Source organism: Pipistrellus hanaki (genome assembly GCF_964339955.1).
Source record: "Pipistrellus hanaki genome assembly, chromosome: 5".
NCBI lineage: Eukaryota > Metazoa > Chordata > Mammalia > Chiroptera > Vespertilionidae > Pipistrellus > Pipistrellus hanaki.
In genome coordinates, this window is record NC_140507.1 from 74,826,522 (window position 1) to 74,852,171 (window position 25,650).

The 25,650-nt window shown below is 47.8% G+C and overlaps 2 protein-coding genes across 2 annotated transcripts in view; one reads left to right on the top strand and one right to left on the bottom strand.

Annotated features, from left to right (window-relative positions):
• The window catches only part of LOC311623025 (putative adhesion G protein-coupled receptor E4P), a gene marked incomplete at its 5' end in the record, with an annotated part of 50,639 nt that extends 38,140 nt beyond the window's left edge, over positions 1-12,499 (top strand). The window contains 5 exons of the mRNA XM_084884670.1: positions 1,311-1,377; positions 2,448-2,539; positions 4,118-4,298; positions 8,456-8,551; positions 12,237-12,499. Of these exons, the coding sequence (XP_084740796.1) occupies positions 1,311-1,377; positions 2,448-2,539; positions 4,118-4,298; positions 8,456-8,551; positions 12,237-12,347 (547 nt within the window). The 3' untranslated portion in view covers positions 12,348-12,499. The remainder of the gene's footprint in view (positions 1-1,310; positions 1,378-2,447; positions 2,540-4,117; positions 4,299-8,455; positions 8,552-12,236) is intronic.
• Positions 12,500-20,404: 7,905 nt separating this feature from the next.
• The window catches only part of CFAP92 (cilia and flagella associated protein 92 (putative)), a gene marked incomplete at its 5' end in the record, with an annotated part of 29,732 nt that continues 24,486 nt past the window's right edge, over positions 20,405-25,650 (bottom strand). Inside the window, 4 exons of the mRNA XM_084885348.1 lie at positions 20,405-20,643; positions 22,886-23,042; positions 23,126-23,338; positions 24,620-24,784. Coding sequence (XP_084741474.1) covers positions 20,609-20,643; positions 22,886-23,042; positions 23,126-23,338; positions 24,620-24,784 — 570 coding nt within the window. The 3' untranslated portion in view covers positions 20,405-20,608. The remainder of the gene's footprint in view (positions 20,644-22,885; positions 23,043-23,125; positions 23,339-24,619; positions 24,785-25,650) is intronic.

Genomic DNA, 25,650 nt, shown 5'->3' on the forward strand with positions numbered 1-25,650 from the left:
AAACAGCCAAGTCATAGACAATATGTAAATAACTGGGTATGGCTGTGCTTGAATAAAACTTTATTTATAAAAACAAGAGGTAGACTGAATTTGGTCCATGGGTCATAGTTTTACAACCCTTGGAACAGAACTAAGAGTGGGGGCTTTTCTGACCAATGAGAGTTGGTGATTGCTTGATATCTTTGCCAGTCTTGTACTGCCAGGTTCAGAATAAGTTATAATACCAATGCTAACATAAGCCATGACAGAATACAGAGTCTTATGGTAGTTTTAAAAACTACATTTACATTATTATTTTTATTCCTGTTTTACAGCCTTATTGAGATGTAATTGATATACAGAAAGTTATACATATTTAATGAATACATGTTTATGAGTTTGGACATATTCATACACTGTGACACCATCACCACAATCAAGGTAACAAGCATATCCACACCTCCAAAAGCTTCCTGGTTGCACCCAGAACATCGACACTGAACCAATCCACTGATCGTATTCATATGTCTTAAGTTTTACTTGTACTTTTTTGTGTGATTAGTTCTGTATAATTTTATCACATGTATAGAGGTGTAGTCACTACCAAAGATTACATTCTATATGATTCTCATTATGTAACACTCTTGAAACGACAAAATTATTTTTACTCTCTTTCTTATTATAATACTTATTATTATAGTACTCACTGTTATTAGGATACCTGCCTTTACTGAGCCTTAACTCTGCCAGAAACTGTATCCAAAAAACTATGTACACATGACCTCATTTCATATTTCCTACAAGATCTATAGGAGGAAAATGATGAAAGAAAACCAGAGAAGGCTCAGATAAATGGAGAGGTAGTCCATGTTCATGGGTAGTAAGACTGCCTATTGTCAAGAAGAAGTTAGTTCTTCCCAGCTTGATCTATAGGTTCACAATGCATTCACATTCAAAATCCAAGAAAATTATTTTTTGGACATTTGTCAAACTGGTCCTAATATTTATGTAGCGAGGCCTGGAAGAGTTAACACAATGCTGAAGGAGAATTAAATCACAGAACTGACCCAACCTGACTTCAAGGCTTGGTAGATAGCCACAGTATTCATTTAAATTTTTTAAATACTTCCGTTAGCACCACTTTACACCTGGGAAAACTGAGACTCAGAACATGTAGCCTGTATCAGATGGAGACTCAGGTCTGATTCCATCTAAAATCCAGGTCTGAACTAAACAGCTTCTGGCACTGCTCAGATCTTGTGAGAGGAGCCTGAATTAAACACCTTCTCTTCTGAGAAATAATCGGGGAATCCTTATCTTTCTCTCAACAGCTGCTGGCTCAAGACTGATGAAGGGTTCATCTGGAGCTTCATAGGGCCAGTCGCCATCATTGTCTTGGTAAGTGACCACTGATGGTTATGTTGCTGGGCCCGCCAGCTTTGGTTGAACAGTACGTGAAAGGGGGCTGAGGATTGAGAAAAGGAGACAAACAAAGAGACAGACAAAAGATGGGATCGGGAGGGCTAACAGTTCAAGACTGCAGCCCCGAGTTTATTTCTCACAGCATATTTATACAGCCCTGATTACTCAAGCATTTGGCAAGCATATGCAATTTTATTATTATACCTGCACAGCTTTTTCCAGTTGACCTTTACAGACTTACCAACTTCCCTCTGACCTGCCTTGTGGCTACAGCCAGCTTCCTTGTTTCTTAGCCATCCTGCTTACTTCCCTTTTCTCACGCTGTTTGCTGACTGTCTCATAATATCTTGCTTTGTCTGCAAACTGGCAAGCCTCAGAGGGCCAAGGGAGTGGGTGCCAGACAGCCCACCTTGTGAAACACTGTCTTCTTGGGATCTTGTCAAGCTGAGACCGCTCCCCACATCATGTATTGGTGTGCCTGCCCTGGGTTGGCCAAGCATAGGGAGTGTTTGTTATTTGTTAAAGGGGAAATGAGATAAAGATAAGGAGATATAACCTAATGTGATCAACCCTCCCTTACTGGAAATATTGTCTGTATGTGTCTTTCCCTGGCTTCTGCCTAGCTCACTGGTTGCTTTGATATAATATAACCATCTACCAGGCATTCTTCTAAAAAAAAAAATTAAAAAAAATCTGCATTCATTTATTCAACAAATATTTAGCAAGTGTCTACTCTGCATAGAGTAACACGTTTTTCTGTTGGTTAGGAACTTTCATTTACATCTATTATCCCGGTATAGATATCCATAGCACTTTTTCTCTTTCAGAGTGTCCAGGTTTGAATGATGAATTATATAGTTTCTCTGTTCAAGCACCAAGTGCCACAGGTTATATACCTTGTGCTGTTTACAACAGAACATGTGCCTACACCATCCTTATGAAGCCTGTATCTTTTGGGAAAAGAGTCTTAGGTTCATCTCAAATTGGAATGCATGACATGGCCTCAAAAGGAAATTGCAAGTACATTTTCCATGTTGTTTCCACAGATAAACTTGGTGTTCTTCTTCCAAATTCTGTGGATTTTGAGAAGCAAACTTTCCTCCCTCAATAAAGAAGTTTCCACCATTCAGGACACCAGGTAAGAAGTTACCAGAATCAGTGGTTTCCAGATTTCCCTACAGGACAATTCTGCCTGGGAGAGAAAAACCGATACAAAAATGTGCTATAAATTTTCCTGGCACTAGATAAAAAATACATCAGGGACAACTTATAGAAGAAGTAAAAACTACAATTTTCAGGTGATTTCTGAAAGATGAGACAGAGGGCCGAAACCAGGACACGGGCTTTATTAGAGGAGAAGACCCCTGCTGGGCTGCCTCCCACAGGAAGAGAGCATGGGTGCAGGGGTAAACACGCCTTTTGAGGGAAGGAAAGAGATGGGATAGGGCTTAGGGTACTTGGCACACGCTGATTGGTGGTTTCATATAAGGCACATGATTAGGGAGTTAAGAACCAGGGGCTTAGGGTATTTGGCAGGTGCTGATTGGTGGTTCAATGTGTAGTCCATAAAAGGTGCCTGGTTAGGTGTTCAGGAATGTCCAGGCCGCAGGTGCAGTTTATCAGTTGGGGGAAGGGAGGATCTAACAATTTCATGTACTCCCTCATCTCTTTATTCAATAAATATTCACTGGGTGCCTCATTTGTATAGCTCACTCGTCATATAAAATTAATGCCAAGACTATCAACATTATCTTTTTCACCCTGAAAGTTCACCCATTTTGGGATTCCATTCTCCTTGGTTGTAAAAACTCAAGTCTCATTGGTGCTAAACTAAATTATTAAAAATACTGATGACAACAGTGAATATTAACCAGGAACCTGATAGGTGTTGGGCATTTACCAAGATTAGTTCATTGAATGCTCATGATGTCAACCTCTCTGGTGAGCACTACTAATGTGCCCACTGATAAGAGGAACAAACTGTTCAGCGTACCCAAGAGCGGGTACAAACTTTGCATTGGTGAGCCATATGGACAAACTCAAAGGCATTTCTGTCCAACTTCAGATCCTGCCATCAATCCCATGTACGGATGAAATTAACCTAACATTTCAGCCTCAGTTTCTTTAAACCTGGAAGGCAGAAATGTCAGCCTTCTTGGTAGTTTCTCCACCTCTCTCTCTCTCTCTCTCTCTCTCTCTCTCTCTCTCTCTCTCTCTCTCTTCTCTCTCTCTCTCTTTCTCTCTTTCTCCCTTTCTACACACACACACACACACACACACACACACACACACACACACCACACCAGCTTGCCTAGCCCATGGTCACCAACAACTCATTCTAGACACAATTTTTGTTTGAAGAAATCCAACACTGTGTGATGTTCTAAAGTCTTGATATCTTCAACATCCACTTTTTGCAATAGAAATTTCTAGAATGCACTTTCAATCTTCCAATAAGTCCAGGTAAGAGACTTAGCAGGAAAATCATTTCCAAGAGTGGGAGAAAGTGTTATTCTCAGGGGCAATAATTGGAGAATAATTAAAAAAAACGTGGGTTTTGCCTCATCCTTATGCTATGTGCCTTTGCAAAAGCTGCTTAGCCACCTGAGGTTGGTAGGAAGTTTAAAGGTGATGCACTCAAAGCACTGAGCACTATGCCCAACAAGCAGTGAGTCCCTGATAAGTGGTAGTAATTATTACTCTTTTTCCTTTTCAGAGTCATGACATTTAAAGCCATTGCTCAGCTGTTTACCCTGGGCTGTTCTTGGGGCCTTGGTTTTTTTATGGTTGATGAAGTTGGGAAGACAATCGGAACAGTCATTGCCTACATGTTCACCATCATCAATGTCCTGCAGGGCGTTTTGCTTTTTGTGGTACATTGTCTCCTTAATCGCCAGGTAAAGTTAATTCCTTTGTCTCTGAGCTTTATTAAACAGCTGTTCATTCCTTGTTCTCTTCTGACCTTTTATATGTCGGGATTGCCTTGATTCTGAGAAGGTGCTGTTTGGGTTTTCCATGTGCTCTAGGTTTTATTTAGCCTCTTAACATTGATCATTTGAGCAAATCTCTTAAGAACATGCAGTCATCTGCTCAGAGGCCATGTGGCTTAGACAACAGAATTTATCAACCCAGCATTCTGGAGGCTGGAATTCTGAGATCAGGGTGCTACTAATGTTAGGTTCTAGTGAGAGCCCCCAATTGGCTTGCAAATGACCACCTTCTTGCTGTACCTTGCACGGGTAAGATATTGCGAGAGTGCTTCTTTTTATAAGGACAGTAAATCTATTGGATCAGGGCTCTACCCTTATGACCTGGTTTAACCTTAATTACTTCCATAATGGCCACAGCTCCAAATAACCACCAGTGGTCCTCATTGGTGGGTAAGAGCTTTAACATATGAATTTTGGGGGTGAAGGACACAAACCAGTTCATAGCAGAGCATGTTATCAGTCAGGATAAGGTAGATTATGCTACAGTAACTAATAGCCTCCCTCCCCTAATTTCAGTGACTGAGAAAAATAAGATTTATTTATTGCTTATGTTACATAGCTACATGAACTACATTATTTTCGTTTGAGGATGTATGCTGAGGGGGCAGCCCCTCTGTAGAACATCAGTGTTCTCATGGCAAAAGGAAAGTGATCATGGCACAGTGGAGCTTAGCTCTCTTTCATTGGCCAAAGCAAGTCACATGGCCAAACCTGAATGCACAAGAGAGAGAATGAATAATTCTCCAGTAGTAAAGTGTACTACACGGAGAGCACAGTTGTTATAGAGTTCCTGAACAATCAAACAATGCAGGAGGAGAGTTTGGAGAGACTTACTTTATTCATCGCGCGATGGGCTTAGAGAAAATGAATTCAAATTCTAAGCCAGGCTACAAGCAGAACTTCTCTTTTTATTAAAGAGCCAGCCCTGTGTGCATTTAGTGGTTATCTCGATGCTGGCCTTGAAAACAATACAGTTCTATCCAATTAAAAAATGCACCTGGCATGGCATTGAGATTATGGGCATATCTAGTCTCTGGCCTACAAGATCTTCATCACTATTCAAACAGGCTAAAGCAGACTAGAAAGCAACAATTTTAGAATAAGAGGCCACAGCAGAAAATTCCAAACAGCAGTTTTTTTACAAAATAGGGGTTTTCCTTCTCACAGTAATATTTGGCAAAACCTGTGATAAACTCAGAAAGACTTTAGTTTAATCCTAGTTTTTCCAATGAGTGGGTTGCTGTGTGACCTTGGGCAGGCTGCTTCCCTCTCTGAGCTGTGATTTTCTCATCCAAAAATGTGGCAGTACCTACCTCACAGGGTTGATAATTAAATGAGATAATTCAATATCAATCTCATAGTAATGACCTTGGCTCATACCAAGTTTTCAGTGAATGGCATTATTATAATTTTACTCTTTATAGAAGATTAGGAATGGCTTTCCTGGCTTTTTCTTTCTATATTAGTGAATGGAACTACCAGTAATTAAGATGCAAGTGACAAAAAGACATTTTAATGGCTCATTAATTTCTCTTCTGTCTGTTAGAGCCATATATATATATATTTAAAAGGCTCTAACAACTGAAAGAAGAGATGCAGAGAGTAAACTTATTTTACTCTCCAAGAGAGAAAAGGGTCAAGTATTGCTAGTCAATACCCCGCAGGGAAGAAAGGGTGGTCAGCTATTTTAAGCAGTGGCTGTTTGTTGCTAAGCAACAAGGAAGGGAGGAGGTTTGTGTTGAAGCAGAGCAGATGTGTGTGTGTGTGTGTGTGTGTGTGTGTGTGTGTGTGTGTGTCTCGGGGGGGGGGGGGGGTTGTCTTAAAAAGTTACAGTTTGTTTGCTTTCCAGAACACAGTCTAGCAGATGTCCTATCAGTATTTTTCCCAGGAAAAGAATTTCCCATGTAAAACATGTGTAGGACAAAAGTTATGAAGAGTTCAAAAGCGGCCTGTTTGAAGGGGAGGAAGGAAGGGAACTTTCTACTAACTAGAGGTTCCTTGGTTCGGATTGTCCGTGGATTGTGAAAACAGCAGGGAGGAGGGTGATGCAAGATTATAGTCTTTAGAGTAGCTTATCTTATTCCACAGTTTGAACAGAGGAACTGTTTGAATCAGAAGAGCCAACCATCTTGGGGTTTCAATTTCGTTATAGTAATAGTAATAAGAATAAATACAATATTGAATAAGTATTAAAGTGTGGAATTGAAGTGTGATATCTGAAAGTGTGGAATGTAATGTAAACAGACTGATAAGCACCCTTGAGTGGCCTGTGTGTGGAAATAGATAAAGTGATCTGTACCCCATATGTAAGACCAGATAGCAGGACTCCTGGGACCCTCTGATAAGACACACTGAAGACACCTCTGAGCACTGAAGGCACATAAAAAAAGGAAGCTCCACAGAAGACCAGAGACGTTCTTCTGCTCCTCCACAGAAGGTCTCGCTCCACTTTCCCTGCCTGCACCAGCCAAAAGCTCTGCCTGAGCCTCTAGCCCCTGTTCCAACTCACCCTCAGGTGGGAACATATGCACAGGTGACTGGAGTTCCTCAGGCAGAAACTGGACTTATACGGATTGCCCACACTTCTTACTGAGTTTGACCGAGCATAAACTAAAAACAAGAGACAAACATTTAAGATGCAAGAATCACACCGTTTTTTTTTTTTGTTGTTTTTTTTTGTTTTCTTTTTTTTTTTGTTGTTGTTGTTTTTACCAGAGTCTTGGTGGTTTCCAGAAGCCTAGGCAGGTTACTTGGAGATCCGCGCTTGGACAGGAACGATGCCGGCAGTGCTTCGGTCACAGTTGAGGCCTCAGAGATTTGGCTCACGGGCAGAGTAACTGCATACTCAGGCAGAGCTTCACGCAGTATTTCGAACAGGGAGAGAAGGGAGCGGAGAGAGCACCGCGGGTAGAGGAGCCCTTGTAGTCTCTGACCTGGTGCTTCAGTGTCCCTTCTTTTATGGCCATTTTCCGCTGTGTCATGATGAGTCTTCAGTGTGTCTAATCGGGGGGGTCTCACAGGCAGCATTATCTGATGCTCTGGCACATTGCTACTTGTTTACAATTTTAGAGATTAACACATGTTAGGGTGTTTACAACTTTAAAGATTAGCACCTGTTAGGGCATTCACATAGTTACAGGCTAGTATATTCTTATTGGGGCTTGCAGGCCTGCGACAGCTCTGGGACCAGGAGGGGGTTGCTAGGGCGTTCACATAGTTACTATTCATTCTTAATAAATCAGGTATTGATAAATCAAGTGTTAAATACTAAATGTCGAACACTTCACACAATTATAATTATGTTAAACACACTTTAAATGTTAAACACACTTCACACAATTATAACTATAACAATTATTTATACCATAATAACCACCACTATCATTATCTTTGCTATCATCATCACCATTATTAACATGATTATATTCACTTTCATTATCACTACCATCATCGTAGTCACCTTCATCATCATCACTACCTTCATTAATTTCATTATTCACATAGTTACTGGCTACTATATTCTTATCGGGGCTTAATTATTACCCTTATTATCATAATCATTTCCATCATCACAACCATTATCACCATCACCATCATCACTTTCATTATTATCACCATATAGAGTCCTTATGGTGCTTCACATTTAGTAAACACCTTTTCTACAACTTAGGAAAGTAAAATTTAAATTAAAAATCAGCCCAGCTGGTGTTTCTCGGTGGTTGAGTGTCGACCTATGAATCAGGAGATCACAGTTCCATTCCCAGCCAGGGCACAGGCCCAGGTTGCGGGCTCAATCCCAGTAGGGGCATGGATTGAGGCAGCCAATCAATGAATCTCTCTCATTATTGATGTTTCTATCTCTCTCTCCTTCTTCCTTCCTCTCTGAAATAAATAAAAATATACTTAAAATAATCAATATGAGTTTGGTCAAGACTATACAGAAAACCAATGAAAGAGCTATAGAGAACAGTACCTAGTCTTTAGTCTCCTATTTTAGAGTTCTTTTTTTTGTCTGAACGAAGCTCTGGATGTAACACAATCCTCTATATTCCTCAAACTTACAGGTGCAAATGGAATACAAGAAATGGTTTATTAGGATGCAGAAAGGTGTTGAAACTGAAAGCACTGAGATCTCTGCTTCTACTACCCACACCAGAATGGTAAGACCAGCTTCTTTACAATGCTGTGCACTTGTCTGAACCCCACATCTTGTTTGGCCATGAACATTCTCGTTTCTTGATCTGAAAGAAAAGGGAAATTGCATTAGATTCCTGCATTAGGAAGCTGAATGTCTGAGTAGAGTATGTGGGGTGTTATCCAAGGTGTCCCTTGAGGTAAACTTAATCGTGCAGGTATTTGAACATTAAGTAGTTGCTAGCAAAGAGATTACTCTAAGCAAGCAGGACCAACATTAGGCATTATTATCTGATTTTATATTAATACTAGTGGCTGGATGCACGAAATTCATGCACTGGGGGGATGGGAGGGACGAGGTTCTGTCAGCCCAGCTTGCACCCTCTCCAATCAGGGACCTTTCAGGGGATGTCTGACTATGTTATCAGGCCTAAACAACAGTCGGACATCTCTCTCGCAATCTGGGACTGCTGGCTCCTAACTGCTCACCTGTCTGCCTGCCTGATCACCCCCAACTGCCCTCCCGCTGCTGGCCTGATCTCACTCCCAACTGTGCTCCTTTGCCAGCGTGGTTGCCCCAAATGCCCTTCCATGCTGGTCTGATCTCACCCCCAGTGGCCCTCTCCTGCCAGCCTGATCTCTCCCCCAATGGCCCTTCCCTGCCAGTCCGATCTCACCCCAACTGTCCTCCCCTGCTGGCCTGATCACCTCTAACTGCATCTGCCTCAGCCCTCACCACCATGGCTTTGTCTGGAAGGAAGGTGGACATCTGGAAGATGGCCATTTGAACTGGTCTAATTAGTATATTACCCTTATATTAGTATAGATAGATTATATAGGATAGGATTGCTTAAATGGGGGGGTGGGGGTGGGAAAGCCTTTTTCAGCAGGAGGAGATGCTCTTGGCAGACAAAAATACATAATCAATATATCTGGATTGATAGCCAGCTATATGCACTGTACTGTCAAACCAGTCATTAAAAAGTTGAACTGTTTTCTTATACCTTATACCAAACAGCTGTTGCCCTTAAAACCCCTTCTCTGCTCCTAACTTAGGGTCTGCCTTCGCAGTTCACCCAGATTAAATTCTCATTGGTCAGTTTCTATGCCAGTTAGTGTCAGAAGCTCCACCTTCTAGGCAGCCATTGACTCCTTACAGTATACCCAGATTTGGTTCTAATTGGTCGGTTTCTATGCCAGTCAGCCTGGGCCTGATCAGAGAGGTGGGGCTGATCAGCAGCCCCTGTGGAGGCCTGGAGAGAAAGAGAGGTGCAGCTACTGGCCAGGCCCGGAGAGAAAGAGAGAGACAAGGGCTGATCAACAGCTGCCACAGAGGTTTCGGATCAGACCCTGCCTCTCTCTCCGGGCCTGATCCACAGCCCCTTCAGCAATGCTGACTGCAAAACTTACTTCCAGTGTTTGGTCAAGCCTTCAGTCATTACAGACCCTGGGTTTTTATATATTAGGATAGTTAAGACTGCTGGAGGAATTACACCACACCCTTAATATGTCACTCTAAAAGTGCTCTCTGAAATTACAGATTCTTTGCTTACCTGTACCTCATTATATGTTATTTCTTTTAAAGACATCAAAGTATTTGGTTTTAGTCAGTCTCTACTCTCTGTAAGTTTCATGGTTTGGGCTACTATTGTTTTCCTTTTGGCTGGAGCAATGCCTGGTCCATCAACTAAATTTACTGTTTAAGGATGAGGAAAGAAACACGGAAAGCTCAAATGGTTTGCTTAAAGCTACTCAGCCAGTTAGAGGGATTCTAACACAGGTCGGTTTCCCTCCAAATGTTGACAACTTTCCTTGGTTGCTATTAGAATTGTTATTACTTCTGATGAAAAACATTAGGGAACAACTGTTCATAGAACACACAATTTCACCTTAAGGGTAGTTGTGCTATGTGTCCTAACATTACCCTATTTTCACAGTATACACCACTGGCTTCCTTTTGTCCAAAATCACCAGTGGTTAAAGGACATGTCTGTCTCAACTGTGTAAATGAAGTGTCCCCCAACACACATTTAGACACTAAACCATCTCACATGGTGGAATCCATAGCATAGATTTGGTGTACAGGCCAATGCTCTAACCAGCAAGCAACACTGGCCAGGGCCCCTTATCTTTTTTTAATCCTCACTATAGGATATGTCTTTATTAATATTTTTAGATACACACACACACACACACACACACACACACACACACTGACATCAATGTCAGAGAGAAACATTGATCAGTTGCCTTCTATACTCACCCTGACTGAGACCAAACCCCAAACCTATGTATATGTCCTGACCTGGAATCAGATACACAACCTTTTGGTTACTCCAATCACCTGAGCCACCGGCCAGGGCTATAATTTCTTATCTTTGAATAACACTTTGCATTCGAAAAAGCACACATTGAACCTTAAAGTCTTCATTACCCATCTGTAGCATTTAAGGGATTCGTCACTGTTGCTTTTAAATGATGCCAAAAGCCTGGGTTCAAACCCCAACTGTTCCACTTTCAGGCTCTGTGACCTTGCACTGAAAGGGCAGAATAAGGCTATAACAGAACTTCCCTTTTTGTTGAAGAGCCAGCCCTTTGTGCACTTAGTGGTTATCTCGATGCTGGCCTTGAAAACAACACAGTTCTATTCAATTGAAAATGCACCGGGCATGGCATTGAGATAATGGGTATATCTAGTCTCTGGCTTACAAGGTCATATAGCTGAGTTTATCTTCAAACAGGCTAATGCAGGCTAGAAAGCAAACATTTTAATTTTATCATTTTATTTTATTTTTTAAAATATATTTTATTGATTTTTTACAGAGAGGAAGAGAGAGGGATAAAGAGTTAGAAATATCGATAAGAGAATCATCGATCAGCTGCCTCTTGCACACCCCCTACTGGGATGTGCCTACAACCAATGTATTGTACATGCCCTTGACCAGAATCAAACCCGAGACCCTTCAGTCCGCAGGCCAATGCTCTATCCATTGAGCCAAACCGGTTTCGGCGAAAGCAAACATTTTTAAACAGCAGTTTTTTACAAAATAATTCCAGTTGCCTAACCCACCCTTGAATCAGCCAATAGAAATGCAGAGGGAAGTAACCCGGTGTACCTGGACTCTGGCACTCACTCCACCAATCAGAACCAGCCAACTCAGTGATCCGAGCATCACCCCACCACCCAGCCCTAAGTCCTATAAAAAGGCTGTACTTTCAGAACTCAGGGCTCTCTGAACTGTACCGCTGCACTGGTAGGGGCAGAGAGACTGGGCTCGAATTTGAATAAAAGGCTCTTTGTTCTTGCATCAGACATTAGCTCCCTGGTGGTCTTTGGGGACCTCAAAATCTGAGCGTAACAGCACAAGCCACTTAATGTCTGTGCCTCAGTTTCCTCATCCATAAAATGGGAGCAGTAGTACCTATCTCATTAGAATGAAATGAGGTCCTTTGAATTAAGTGCTTAGAATGCAGCCTGGCATACAGTAAGCACTTTTACCTATTTGTAAAAGATGAAATAAACAAAAAGGTCATCTATGATGGTGGTGGGGGCAAGGTGTGGAGCTGCAGAGTCAGATGGTAGGATCTCTTTATTCATCTTTGGACCTTAGCAATTCTAGTATGTCAACACCTGCATGCTAGACTTTGCAGTGAATTTCTGAGGTGTGAATTTCTCCTCAGCCTTTTCTCCATGTTATCTCCCCCAAATAGGAGGAGCCAGGGAAGTCATCAGAATTCACCCACCGAAGAGACACTGTGTCTGTCCAATCACAGCCTGGGACTCATCCTGTCACTGTTTGTTGGCAAAGAACAGAACACTGAGCTGCTCACGGACGGCATCCCTGAGTCATATATGGATTGGACAGGCACCATCGTCAGTGTGAAAAGGAGTCCTGTCGCCTGCCCCTGTTTTGGCTTTTATTGCCACAGACAGAAAGGGGAACATGGGAACATTCTTAGACTAGAACCCAGAATTGCATGTTACGTGCCATTAAGTGCTCAAGGAATCCTTTTTAATGACAAGGGAAATGAGTGGCTTTCCCTCTTCCAGCTGTTGCCACCTTGTGCGAGACTAATTGGCCAGCACCTGGGTTCAGCTCACAATCCTCTTGCTTCTCTGTTGCATTTCATGCTTCTAAGGATAGTACATTGCTCAAACATCTGCATAATTCAATACGTAATATCATATGAATACATATTAGAAAGGGGGGTTGCATTCTTGGAATGCAAAAATACCCCCACCTCCCCTTATTGCCCCATCGTCACCTGAAGGAGCTTGTGGTCAGGCCACCAGCACTTTTCCTGAAAACAGTTTTGAACCATCTAGTTAAAGACAATGCTGTTTTCTTAGTGTCGTCTTGAGCCTGTTCTAGTGTAAGGGCTGCTAAACCAGCATGATGTCTCTCAGTGGTGGTTTGGCCTTGTTTATTTATTTATTTATTTTTGCCCCTTCTAATTTGTTCTCCAAAGTTACCAGACTTTAGGTGTATTTTTCAACACTAGAATCAATAAGTGCATGAACAATGCTCTTACCCCACATTTTAAAAAACAATTTTAAATTATAACAGTAAATGTTAAAACAGCTAAGAGTCATCATAATTCATTTGAAGAACTTTCACGTGTGATTTTTAGGTTGTGGACAAAGGACTGTGCCCCTTTTCTGCTCAACTAGTTTAATATCCCCGTCATGTGGCAGCGATATAACTGGAGGGTATAATTCACTCCACTAGCTGGCTTTGAAATTCTATGACTCCTCTTGAAAAGTTGTAATTTCGGGAGACTCTCCTAGTGTTTTTTTTAAAAAAATATGTTTTTAATGATTTTTAGAGAGAAGAAGGGAGAGGGAGAGAGAGAAACATTGAAACATCGATCGGCTGCCTCCTGAATGCCCTCTACTGGGAACTGAGCCTGAAACCAGGGCATGTGCCCTGGGGGAGGGGGAGGGAGACCAGTCGGTGACCTTTCAGTGCATGGGACAGTGCTCACCCAATTGAGCCACACGGGACAGAGCTCATATGTTTTTGTCTTTTTAATATCATGCAATTTCAAATTTACATAAATAAAACTTGCATAAAATGCACCATTTTCAGGATAGTTTGACACTATGCAAATTTACTGTGTGCATAATCTGCTCATTTAAAACTTCCATTGTTAGCCATTTATCCCAGGGAAACTGTGATAAATTCGATTTATAAATACAGGGTGACCTGACATAAATTCAGGGTGATGCGATGTATTCTATCACCCTGAATTATTGGCTGTGATGGGTTGGATGGAAGAAGAGGAGCCTTTTGTACATAAACATGTGACTGTAAGCCTGTCAGTACATTTACAAGTCCACTAGGCTGCCACACTCAAAGAGAAGACAAGCTAGCAGGCTTATCCCTGCCTACCACCAAACTGGAAAACCACATTTGTGTCCCTCAGTCTCTCTGGGGTGCGCGGCGCCATTGCATGGATGCCACAGGGTCCCCAGACGCCCTTCACCCCTGAAGAGAAAGAGCATCCATGAGCAAAGGTTTGCTCTGATGCAACAGTTGGGAGCAAACAGGGGCTACAGGCCAAGAAAGACACACAGGCCAGGGCTTTTGTTAGCTCTCATTGCCGCTGAACGGATAGATCAGTTTCTGATTGTTCATTAACTTGTTGAAGGAGAATAAATGAGTGTATGGCAAGCAACAAGTGGCTTGCAGTGTTTTCAATTGCCTCTTCGGATTGACATGTTTTGAATGGGCTCTTGGTCGCTAGTCATGGCCAAAAATCTCCTACGTATAATAATTGGTGTTTGGTTTAAACAGATCAGACACATTCACAATAGTTGACCAGCATGTTGATACACCACCTTCCCTCCTACTGTTTCTAGTTCATTGTTGTCATGGGCTCAGCAAGGAGACACTGATTCTAGGTCAGGGCTCTGGCCACATGTGGTCTCTTTCTTTGAGGCCCCACTACTCCCCCAAACCAGCTGTGCTTCTGAGGTTCATCCTCCCCTCCACCACTTCCTCCTCATCGCCCAGCTCTGAAGCTGGGAAACCCATGGGGGCTTCCCAGCCCCTCCCTGCCCAGCGAGGTCCTCCTGCTCCAGCAGAGTAACCGAGAGACGGAAAGACAGACCACTAAGCACTCGGAAGTTGCAGAAATTCACCTTTATTCAAAACATGGGTGTTCTGGCTCAGGGAATCAGTTCCCAAAGCTGAGCCCCTCAATTCTGCTGTGAACCTAGTCTTTTATAGCCCCAGGTCAGTGGTCGGCAAACTCATTAGTCAACAGAGCCAAGTATCAACAGTACAACGATTGAAATTTCTTTTGAGAGACAAATTTTTTAAACTTAAACTTCTTCTAATGCCACTTCCTCAAAATAGACTCACCCAGGCCATGGCATTTTGTGGAAGAGCCACACTCAAAGGAGACAAAGAGCTGCATGTGGCTCTCGAGCTGCAGTTTTCCGACCACTGCCCTAGGTTCTGTTTCTTGTTTTCGGGTCTTTGTATGGTTTCTAATGTTCTATTTTTTGCTGAAAAGTAGGTTGTAACAGACCCCTGGCTGACACCAGCTGCTAACACCTGGAGACTTGGCTTCGGTTCAGAGCCTCTGTAAACTTACTGTTCCAGGATGCGGTACAGCAAGCGGGTGGGTGGGGGGGGGCGGGGGAGGTAGGCTGATTATAGACAAGCAGACATCCTGTTGCTGCAGAGGTTGGGTTAAGCTGCCCTTACACTCTCAGTTCAGCACTTCTTGTCCACAGACTTCGACTCTGCAAGGCAGCCCTGGAGCGGCCCCCCTGCCCCCTCTCAGGAATGCTGAACTCCAGGCTAAGTGGTGCACGTGGCTTGATCTTTGGAGCAGGTGGTCCATGCCAGCCGGGCAATGGGAGCAGACGGTTTTCTGGTTCTACCAGGAGCCGCCACCTAGAGTTTGTACCACTTACTGAAAGCCTGAGCCTTTGGCATCCAACAGACTGGGGGAGCCCTCAGGGGCCAGAGGCAGAACCAGTGACCCTGGGGAGTCGGAGTCTGAGAGAGGGAGAGTTCTGGGAACACCCACAAAGTGAAAGAATTCCCCCTACCATGATAGAGCAGCACAAGGGAAGGAGGCCAGAATCAAGTGCGTGATCAGTTAAGTCCAGCCAACTGTGGGCCCTTGGGTATTGATGGGGTGGGGGAAGGGGGCCTCAGCTCAGGCTGCAGGAAGGTGCCCAGTGACCTGAGGGTGGCCAGGCAGATGTAAAGGGTTCTGTTGTCATTCTGTCACTATCCCCCTCTGCCTAGGGCAGTGATCGGCAAACTCATTATTCAACAGAGCCAAATATCAAAGATTGAAATTTCTTTTGAGAGCCAAATTTTTTAAACTTAACTATATAGGTAGGTACATTGTTATTAACTTAATTAGGGTATGTGGTATTTTGTGGAAGAGCCATACTCAAGGGGCCAAAGAGCCGCATGTGGCTCGCGAGCTGAAGTTTGCTGACTATTGGCTTAGGGGACCAGTTCCCCCCGCCCCCTCTCCAGGGACAGGGCAAGGGCTAGCTGTCAGAGCCACATCCGGTGGGGTCAAAGGGCACATAGAGAAATCCTGATGCAGAGCATGAAGGAGCCGCCCATAGTGGTGGTGGGAGCAGGGTTTTCTTCCTGCTTCCATGGCCCTGGGGGTCCCTGTCTTCATGATTGAGTAGAAGGAACACCATCAGCGGCTCCTAGTGGCCTTCCCTTTCCTAGCTGATCCTGACCCCTCAAACCTCCCACTGGGTGACGCCAACCCCTGTAGGTGTTCCACACCGGATGGAGCAAAACCCTGAGCCTTGGTCCCAGCTCGCTCTCAACTCTGGCCCCAGGACAGGTGATCCTGGCCGATGTTTGTGGCGTGATCAGTAAGTACCAGGCACTGTTCGCACCCCTCACCTGCAGCAGCGTGCTCAGTTCTCACAGGCGGCCTCGGAGGTCTGTAGAGACTCAGAGAAGCCAAGTTACTGGCTCAAGACCACACAGCAGGCTGACCACACGCTTTAGCCCCAGGTCCGCCTGAGCCTGGAGCCGTAGTTTTGGGTGTGGTGCTGAGCCGCCTCTTGTGGAACTGGCAGGTGAGAGGCCAGCGCCCTGGGAGTCCCCGAGGAGGGTGGGGCCAGACCAGTCCCAGGAAGAACAGGAGAGGTGACTGACACCTGCCTGGCACAGGGCAGGCCAAGATCAGGATGCCCATCCGAGCCCGTGGCTCTCACTCTCTCCAGCAGGGCACAGGTCCTAGCACTTGGATGCGCCCTTGGCTTGCCAGCCCCAGGAAGTCGACTCCTCTGGCTGTGGCAGCACCAGACAACTAACAGTAGAGAACAGCTGCTCTGGCTGTGCCAGAGCCCGCGGCAGTTGAGGACAAGGGACGGTCAGATGTTGAGGCAGGCCTTCCAAGGCAGGCCACTGCAGGGGACAGGGGCCAGGCTGCCAGGAGGGGCCCCAGAGCAGGGGCTCCTGCACCTCAAGGTCCCAGCAGGGGTCCTGAGTGACAGGAGCCTGGTCCCCAGGCCCTGTTGTTAAAGACACTGCTCAAGGGGTTGGGGTCCTGCCTCATTACCAGGAGTGTGAACATCCAGGTTCCCCGCTTGACTTGTATTAACCCCTCAGCAGTGTGGGGGTGGGGGGAGAGAGGTTCTCTTTAGTGGCAGAGTGGTGGGTTCCAGGGACACCTTGATAGTAGGGACAGTGCTGAGCCAGGCTGAGTCTCTCTTAAACCAATGGGAATGCTGGTGTGTTTTTTTTTTTTTTTTTTTTTACTTTTTCCTAGATAAGTTTAAATTTTCTTTTCAGGCACTCCCAAAAGAGCTCCTCTCTGAGCAGGCTCCGGTGGACACCTGCCCACGCTAGCAGGGATCTCCTGAAAGCCACAAACTCCATTCTGCACCTGCTCAGTAGGTGCCAGCCCATGGGGGAATCAATCAGAAGAGCAAAAACCAGGAACCTCCAAAGTGAAGAGCTCGGACATTAGCTCCCAGCAGGAACCTGCTCAGCAGAGAAATCTATCTGGTGCCCGCCGTGAAGCAGCAGTTCAGGGAGCCGTAGTCCTTATTAGTGCAGGCCCCTCCATGCAACCAGATCTCCTCCTTTCTCTCCCACACCTCGTTTTCAGTAAACACTCCACGGACTTTTGCATCTGTTTTGCCTTCCCTCTTGCTTTCTTCCTGGGAGCAGCATGCCTGCGTTATTAGTGCTCTCAGCTCGGCAAACCGCAGCTTGCGAGCCACATGCGGCTCTTTGGCCCCTTGAGTGTGGCTCTTCCACAAAATACCACGTGCGGGCCCGCGCATACAGTGTGATTGAAGGAGTACTCTAAGTTAATAACAATGTACCTACCTTTATAGTTTAAGTTTAACAAATTTGGCTCTCAAAAGAAATTTCAATCGTCGTACTGTTGATATTTGGCTCTGTTGACTAATGAGTTTGCCGACCACTGTCTCAGGTGACCGTCATGGAGACAGGGGTAGGGAGGCGCCCCGGTGCCCTGTGCGCTGGAGAAAGCCTCCTCTGACGCCACCCAGTGGCGAGAGGGTGGACCTGCTCTTTTCTGATGGGTGGTGGCTCTCCCCAGGGATCCATGTCCTGGCTGCCCGCACAGTCTTCTCTGACATCACCACCAACCGCCTCCCCACCGGAAGGGGGTTGAGGTGCCTCCATAGAGCCGCCTGGAGGGGGTGGAAGTCTGCTGGTGTGAGTGGGTGATTTTTTTTTTTTTTAAACAAATCATCTCTGGTTTCTAGTTCCTGTCTGGCTGATTGCCCTGCCCTTGTGAGAAGCTGGACAGAGTGAGAAGCTGGACAGACAGCTGGCATCTTTTTTTTTTTTTTTTTAATATATTTTATTGATTTTTCTTACAGAGAGGAAGGGAGAGAGATAGAGAGCTAGAAACGTCGATGAGAGAGAAACATCGACCAGCTGCCTCTTGCACACCTCCCACCAGGGATGTGTCCGCAACCAATGTACATGCCCTTACTGGAATCGAACCTGGGACCTTTCAGTCCGCAGACTGACGCTCTATCCACTGAGCCAAACCGCTTTCGGCAAACAGCTGGCATCTTAAAATGAGGTCATTCTCATAGTCTGTCAACAATAAAGGGAAAGGTCAGAAGGGAGAAACAGGGCTTCCAACCTAGGTTCAAGCTTCAATTAGTGCCTCTTAACGATGGAACTGAATAACCTGTGCTGGCCAGCCGCGGTGGGTGACAGCTGTGAATGCGAGCTTTGCAATCAAACAACCCTGGGTGCAAATGTCAGCTCTGTCCACTAGTTGGCTGTGTGGCCTAGAGAAGTTATTCAGCTTCTCTGAAGCTCATCTATAAATACGAGAATTGTTCACTAACCATGCTTTGAGCCCCCACACTGTGTAAGTAGCGGTTTCCTATTATTTTTATGATGACTTAGTCACTCTTATTGTTCTTCCCAATTCCTCTGATAGGGACACTGTGGCAGGCTGCAAAATGCCTGCATTACTCTGCTCCGTCTAGCCATCCTTGTAGTGCTGTGGTAAAGCACTGGACAGGGGAGCAGCAGCAGGGCTCAGGTCATGCATGGGTCATGGGCTTTCTGTTGTGAGCTGACCTGGGACACCGTGACCACTGCCCTGGAGACCTTAGCCAGAGGCTTCGGGACTCCTTGACTTGACCTGGGGCTGACGGGGAATCTGCGTTGTGTACCCCCGTGTTAAGGGGAATGGGCCCAGCAGGTGTAGCCTGTAGGATAGCTCCTTCCCGGAAGGGAGGTGACCTGGGGGAGGTGGAGAGGACGTAGCCTGGGCCCTGGAGCCCCTGCCATGCCCTATGCCCGGGGAACGGGCCGGGCCATGGGAAGGTGCTGTGCTGAGTCCTTTCCTCTGGCTGCCAGAACATGCCGGCACGCTCGGGAACCTCTATCTCTTAGGCTGGTCTTGGTGATATTGCTGCTCTGCTTTGGCAAGGTGTCTGGGCCCCTGCCAGGACCAAACCAGAGAGGGTCACACCTGCATTACCTGAAGGTGTCTGGGCCCCTGCCAGTCCAGAGGGTGGCAGGCCCTCCAACCTGGGGGTCAGGGAGGTGGGGCCGGCATCTATGAGGCGATGCCTTACCACGTGGCCACCTTTGGGACCAGGCCTCCAAGGAAATCTTACTCTTATGAAAGGGTGGGGTGGGGAGGCAGGCTGGCCGTGGGTGCCTGTTCCAGGGACCTCTCGGCTGGCTGGGTGGGACCGCTGCTGGGCGGACACCCCCAGATGGAGAGGGGCTGGCTCCTTGCATTTGGTAGGGGCAGCCCCACCAGGGCCCAGTCTCCGGACGTGATCTGGGAGGCTCTGCGGCTGAAGGTGCATTAAGCACCGGCCTCTGGTCTCAGCACACTGGGCTCCTGGGACCTGGTCTTGCCTTGCCCCTTGCCTAAATCCATCCTAGACAGTGAGGGGAAAGCAGAAGGCAGCCATGAGCCCACCTCCCACAACCCAGAGAGAACGGCAAACTGAGCCCCTCTTCCCTGAGGCATAAAGTGAGGCTCGGATATGGCTGAGCGTGTGCCCGGGTGGGACTGTGTGTATGTGGTGGAGGGGCAGGGGGGAGGAGGACCAGGTAACTGGGGTCCACCCTGGGCCTCTTGTTCCCAGACCCTCATGGAGGAGCCGATTGTCCTGAAGCTGGTGGCCAACATCCTCTCTCCTGTAGGGCCGGGCAGCTGTGCTGCCTGGGGCCAGCTGCTTCATGGGAGCAGATATCTTGAACTGTGACCCTGAGGGGAGCCCTCCCCGCCCTGCCCCCACCCTGTCCCCACCCTGCCCCCATCCTGGCACCCCCTGCCCACCTGGCCCCACACAGGCAGCCTCCCATTGGTTGGCTTCATCCTACTGCACTTTAATGAGGTCTAGAGGGGTGGGGGTGGGGAGAGGGGGTCATTGGGTGGCATGGAGGAGTCTCTGGTGGGAGGGGCCGGGCAAATCAAGGGCCTTGGCACCCCGCTGTGGTCCCAGAGAGGGTGAAGCCCGGGGTCCATGCTGCAGCTGGCCTGCAGGCCTGCGGGTCCGGTTCGCGGGGCTGTGGCTGCGGCGTGTGGCGAGCACGGCCAGCTCCGGAGGCTCCTGTCAGTCAGGACACAGGACCGCTCTCTTTCATCTTCCTACCTGGCAGGGAAGGGTGGGTGAGTGACAGGGCCCAAACCCAGTGCCATCACCGTGTCTGTCCTCCTCACCCTGCTGGAGGCGCCATGCGGTCACCGGGCTTTCTGTGCACCGACCCACAGGAGCTCGAGGCCACGAGGATGATGGTGCCCGTTTCACAGAGGGGGAAACGGAGGCTCAGGCATGTGGAGTATTTTGCCCTTGGGACGGAGCTCATGTGGCTCAGAGCTGGAGTTAGAACCGAAGACCGGTGACTTCGGAGCCAGGCCTCTTGACCCCAGCCAAGCTGCCCAGTAGTTCTTTGAAGCTTAGACATCAGTCCCCAGGGAGGGGTGCCCGACGGCCCAGTGATCCCAGCGTTCCCTCCGACCTGGGTTCCGGCAGGTCCTGTTGGCTTCTTCCAGAACCTCTTCACCTTACCTCAGCAGAGCAAGTGTGAGTGGGGCTGCGTGGGGGAGGGCGGAGAGGGACAGCTGTTGACACGAGCTGTTTCTGGGCGTGGTTGGGCTGCCAGGGCTGCTGGCTGCTCTCAAACCTCTGCCTGGGGAGAGGGCTGCGGGAGGCCTGCATCGAAGCCAGAGCACAGGCTGCAGCCAGAGCACCTGCCCAGGGAATGTTCACAAAGGAAGGAGGCACCCCCTGCCTCCGCGCCCCTGCCCTGAGGCCAGAACGAAGCTGCCCTTCCTGCAGGTGTCCCAGGCCGCCGCCTGGACCTCAAGAGGACTTTGCACAAAATGAAGAGGACGTGTCCCCTCACCCAGCGTCGGGAAGGAGGCACGCGGAGCTGCTTTGCAGGGGACGCTTGGGGGTACGAAGACCCCACCCCCTTTGGGTGGCCCTCGGGGAGAGCTTCATATAGGCCTTGAGGCATGGAAGTCCCTTGTCAGCAATAGGGTCTCTCTGCATCCAGTTAAGGTTAAAAGGCTGGGTCACCAGTTCAAGTCTCCCCTTTTCACCTGCCATTTCTCAACTTTCCTTTTATAACCCTCACCTGAGGACATGTTTTTATTGATATATTTAGGGAGAGAGGGAGAGAGAGGGAGAGAGAAACATTGATGGGTTGCCTCATGTATGATCAAACTCGCAACCTGGGTTTGTGGCCTTACCAGAAATCGAACCCACAATCTTTTGGCGCATGAGATGAAGCTCCAACCAATTGAGCCACCCAACCAGGGCTAAGTTTTTTTTTTTGTTTTTTTTAACATGTTGCAGGGAGGGAGGGCTCGGGCCTGTGTTTGTTTTATGCTCCCAGCAGCACGCACAGGCAGCCTGAGACGCCCAGGGCACCTGTGCTGGGAGGGCGGGAAGTGGAGCCCCCAGGGCACTGCTAGCGAGGCGAGCCTGGTGTCCCTGGGCTGGACCACAGCGTGACAGCCGGGACCGGAGGGAGTCCAGGGAGGAAGGAAACACATCCTGCTTATTCCCTCTTGGTTTCTGGGGAAGGGTTCTCTGGCAAACCTTGTTGCCAGAAAAGCCACCTCTTTTTCTCTGAAAAAACATCCTGGCTCTGTTAACCCGTACATTTGAGTTCTCTATCAACCTATAAATGACTCAAGAGGTCTTTATAAACAGAGGGATGGGAAGAAGGCCAAGAGGACTCCAAGGGATGGATGTAGTGAGGCCCCAGGCCCTCCCAGAGGGAGACGGCAGCATATGGAGCTGGAAGGGAGGGGAAAGGTCCCCGTGGAGACCTTCTGAGCCTCAAGAAGGCCCTTAGGTGTAGCTTCCAACTCCCCTTTACACAGTCAGGAAACCAGGCCCAGAGCAATGACGGGACCTCCCCAAGGCCACAAGGCAAGTTAATGTTTTGGCTGGAACTAGAATCCAGGTCTGAATTCCAGCCGGTACTCAGCCTGTGATGCCAGATTCATTCTGAAGTCTGATTGCCTCTCGGGAGCATCTAAAACAAAATGGATTCTGCTCTGGCTGGTGTTTCCCAATGGTTTAGAGCACTGGCCCCACGCACCAATGAGTCATGGGTTTGATTCTTGGTCAAGGGCACAATCCCAGTCTCAGTTGGGGTGTGTGCAGGAGGCAACCAATTGGTGTGTGTCTCACATATCTCTCTCTCTCTCCCTCCCTCCCTTCCTTTCTTCCTTCCTCCCTCCCTCCCTCTATAAATCAAGGAAAAAATATCTCTGGGTGAGGACTAACAACAAGGCTGGATACTGCTGTAGATAGGGAGCCACATGGGGCTCCTGCCTGCAGACAGGAGGCTGGGCCTTGCCCGGGTCTCCCCTCTTACCTGTGGCCAGGTTCTGTGTCGGAAGAGCGGGCATCTTGAGGAAAGGTGGTGGCTTCTTGTACAGATCGAAGTCCTGGTGGCGATGATCCCAGCTCCACCTGTCTCGGTCCAGCACAGGCCTCATCACGTTAGCAAATAGTGCGTTTTCCCTCCACTTCTAAACCGGGAACAGCGATTTAGGGGGAAGGCCCCCGTGGACAACCCCCACCCCCACCCCACACCCCGCTCCTCTCTGGGAACCTCGGTCAGCTCTGTGGTGGCGCCAATGGGCAGCAGGTCGAGGTGGTGGTCGCTCGCGGAGCTCTTATGAAGACCTGTCACCTGGAACCCGTTGGTTGTGAGCCAGGCCTGGCGGGCCTTCTCCTTGGCTTTTCTCTCCTCGTCCTTTGAATCCCAAGGCTCCACCATGGCTGAGAGGAAGTTCTGTGAATACGTGAATCTTCTCCCTGGCTCCTGGAAATGAGGGGCACGCGTTTGGATGGAAGTGTGTGTGTGTGGGGGGGGGGGGGAGGGGGTAAGGGGAGTGGGAGGTGGGGGACGGGGGCAGACTTGGATGGGGCTGACTCAGCCTCAGGTTTCCAAGCTGGAGTCAGAGACCCCTGAGGGCACAGGGACAGTCTTGATACATGCCCTGAACTGGGCAGTGGCCCTGGGAGTGTCCCAGCAGTGTGCCCTGTGACAGGAGTAGCCCTTGTCTAAATGTGCCACATGCAGAAAGCCTAGTTCTATGCAGGAGGGAGAGGGATATAGAAATAGAAACATCAATGAGAGAGAAACATCAACCAGCTGCCTCTTGCACACCCACTACTGGGGATGTGCCCACAACCAAGGTACATGCCCTTGACGGGAATTGAACCTGGGACCCTTCAGTCTGCAGGCTGACGTTCTATCCACTGAGCCAAACCGGTTTCGGCGAAAGCCTAGTTCTAGACTTAGCCTTGGGGTGATGGCTGCTTTTCAGGGGCAGCCTCCACCTGCTCCTGGAGGTGAGGGACCCGCAGTGGTTTGCAGCTGTGAGCATCTACCATGAGGGCCCCTTGGCTCACCCTTGCACATGGAGGACTGACATGTAGCATGGGAACAGAACACCTTTCTCAGCACCTGGGCCCTGGCTTACTCCCCCTTGCTGGTTGGCTCTCACCCACACATGAGATCTGCTGCTGAGCTCCAGGCAGGATGGTCAGAGCAGAAAGAGTTTATGGGATCAGGCAACGGCCTTTATCCTGCCCAGAGTATAAGCACAGTAGAGGCCCAGTGCATGACAATTCATGCACTGGAGAGGGGGATCCCTCAGCCCAGCCTGCCCCCTCTCACAGTCCGGGAGCCTTAAGGGGCAGGAGGCAACCCGGTGATCAGGGAAGGTGACGCCCCCATCACACCTCTGCGGCTGCCACTGCTGGCAGCGCAAGCCTTGGCCAGCCCTGGTTACCTGAGCCTTGGGCGGCTTCGGATGGCTGGGCAGCTGCCATCCAAGGCTTGCTTGCATCTAAGGCCGGCCCTGAGCAACTGGGGGGCTGAGGGGACTGGGGGACTTCGGCAGGGCTGAGGGGACTTGGCACCGCAATCTTATGACTGTGGGCACTACCATCTTTGAGGGTGTGACAGTCATTTAGCATATTCCCTCCTTATTGACTGTGAGCACCACCAGCTTTGCAACAGTGTGAGAGCCAATTAGCATATTCCCTCTTTATTAGATAGGATGTCTGCTTCCCACTCTTTGAGCCTCTCACTCACCTTGTCCATCTCACGATACAGCTTCTTCTTGGCCAGCTCTGTGGAGTTCAGGGTCTGAATACTATAGTTATACACAGCCTCTGTAGGAGGGATTGAGCTTCTAATCAACTTCATCTCGAGCTTTGGTGACTTCCTGTTCACCTGGCAGGCTTCGGAGATGTTTTTCTGAAGACAGACACACCAGGCGTTATCCGCTCAAGGCCCCTCAGCACCAGCTACCTGCCCAGAGTAAGTCCTGGGACATGGCTGAGGTGCAGGCCTCCGTTCCTGAACATGGGAGCTGGCATTTCCTCACAGACCCTGCCCCAGGGCCATCCAGCACGGCCCCTTACTGTCTACAGTGGAATTCACTGGACCAGGCACGTGGCACTTGCCCAAGGCCACTGGAACTGGGACACATAGCACTTGGCAGAGTTTACGGCTCAGACGGTGAGGCGTGGGAGAGGCCGGAGGCTTTCACGGAATATTCGGGGAGCCATAAACTAAAGCAACAAGGACCCCGGTCCTTGGCTGTGGCGGTATACATGGGGAGTATCACCCTCTTCTCTCCACAGCTTCAGGGTGGTCTGTTGGCTTCCTTTGTGAATAAAAACAGCAAGAACCATAGGATTTCACTCCTGTGTGGAATCTAATGAACAAACCGACCTCAAAAGCAACATGGAGACAGACTCATAGACAGAGAGCATGGTGACAGCTGTCTGGAGAGAGTGAGTAGGGTTGTGTGTGTGTGTGTGTGTGTGTGTGTGTGTGTGTGATTGAGTAAAAAGGAAAAAAAAATATATAGTATAAAATGAAATGAAATAGAATAAAAATCCAATTCATTTCCAGTTATAAAAATAGTTATGTTGATGTAAAGTACAGCCAATAATATTGCAATAACTGCGTATGGTGCCAGATGGGTATTACATTACACTTAACAGGGTGATCACTTCTTAAGGTATACAAATGTCTAATTCCTTTGTTATATACCAGAAAGTAGCATGATATTGTATATCAACTATAGTTGAAAAATAAAAACATGGAAAGAAAAT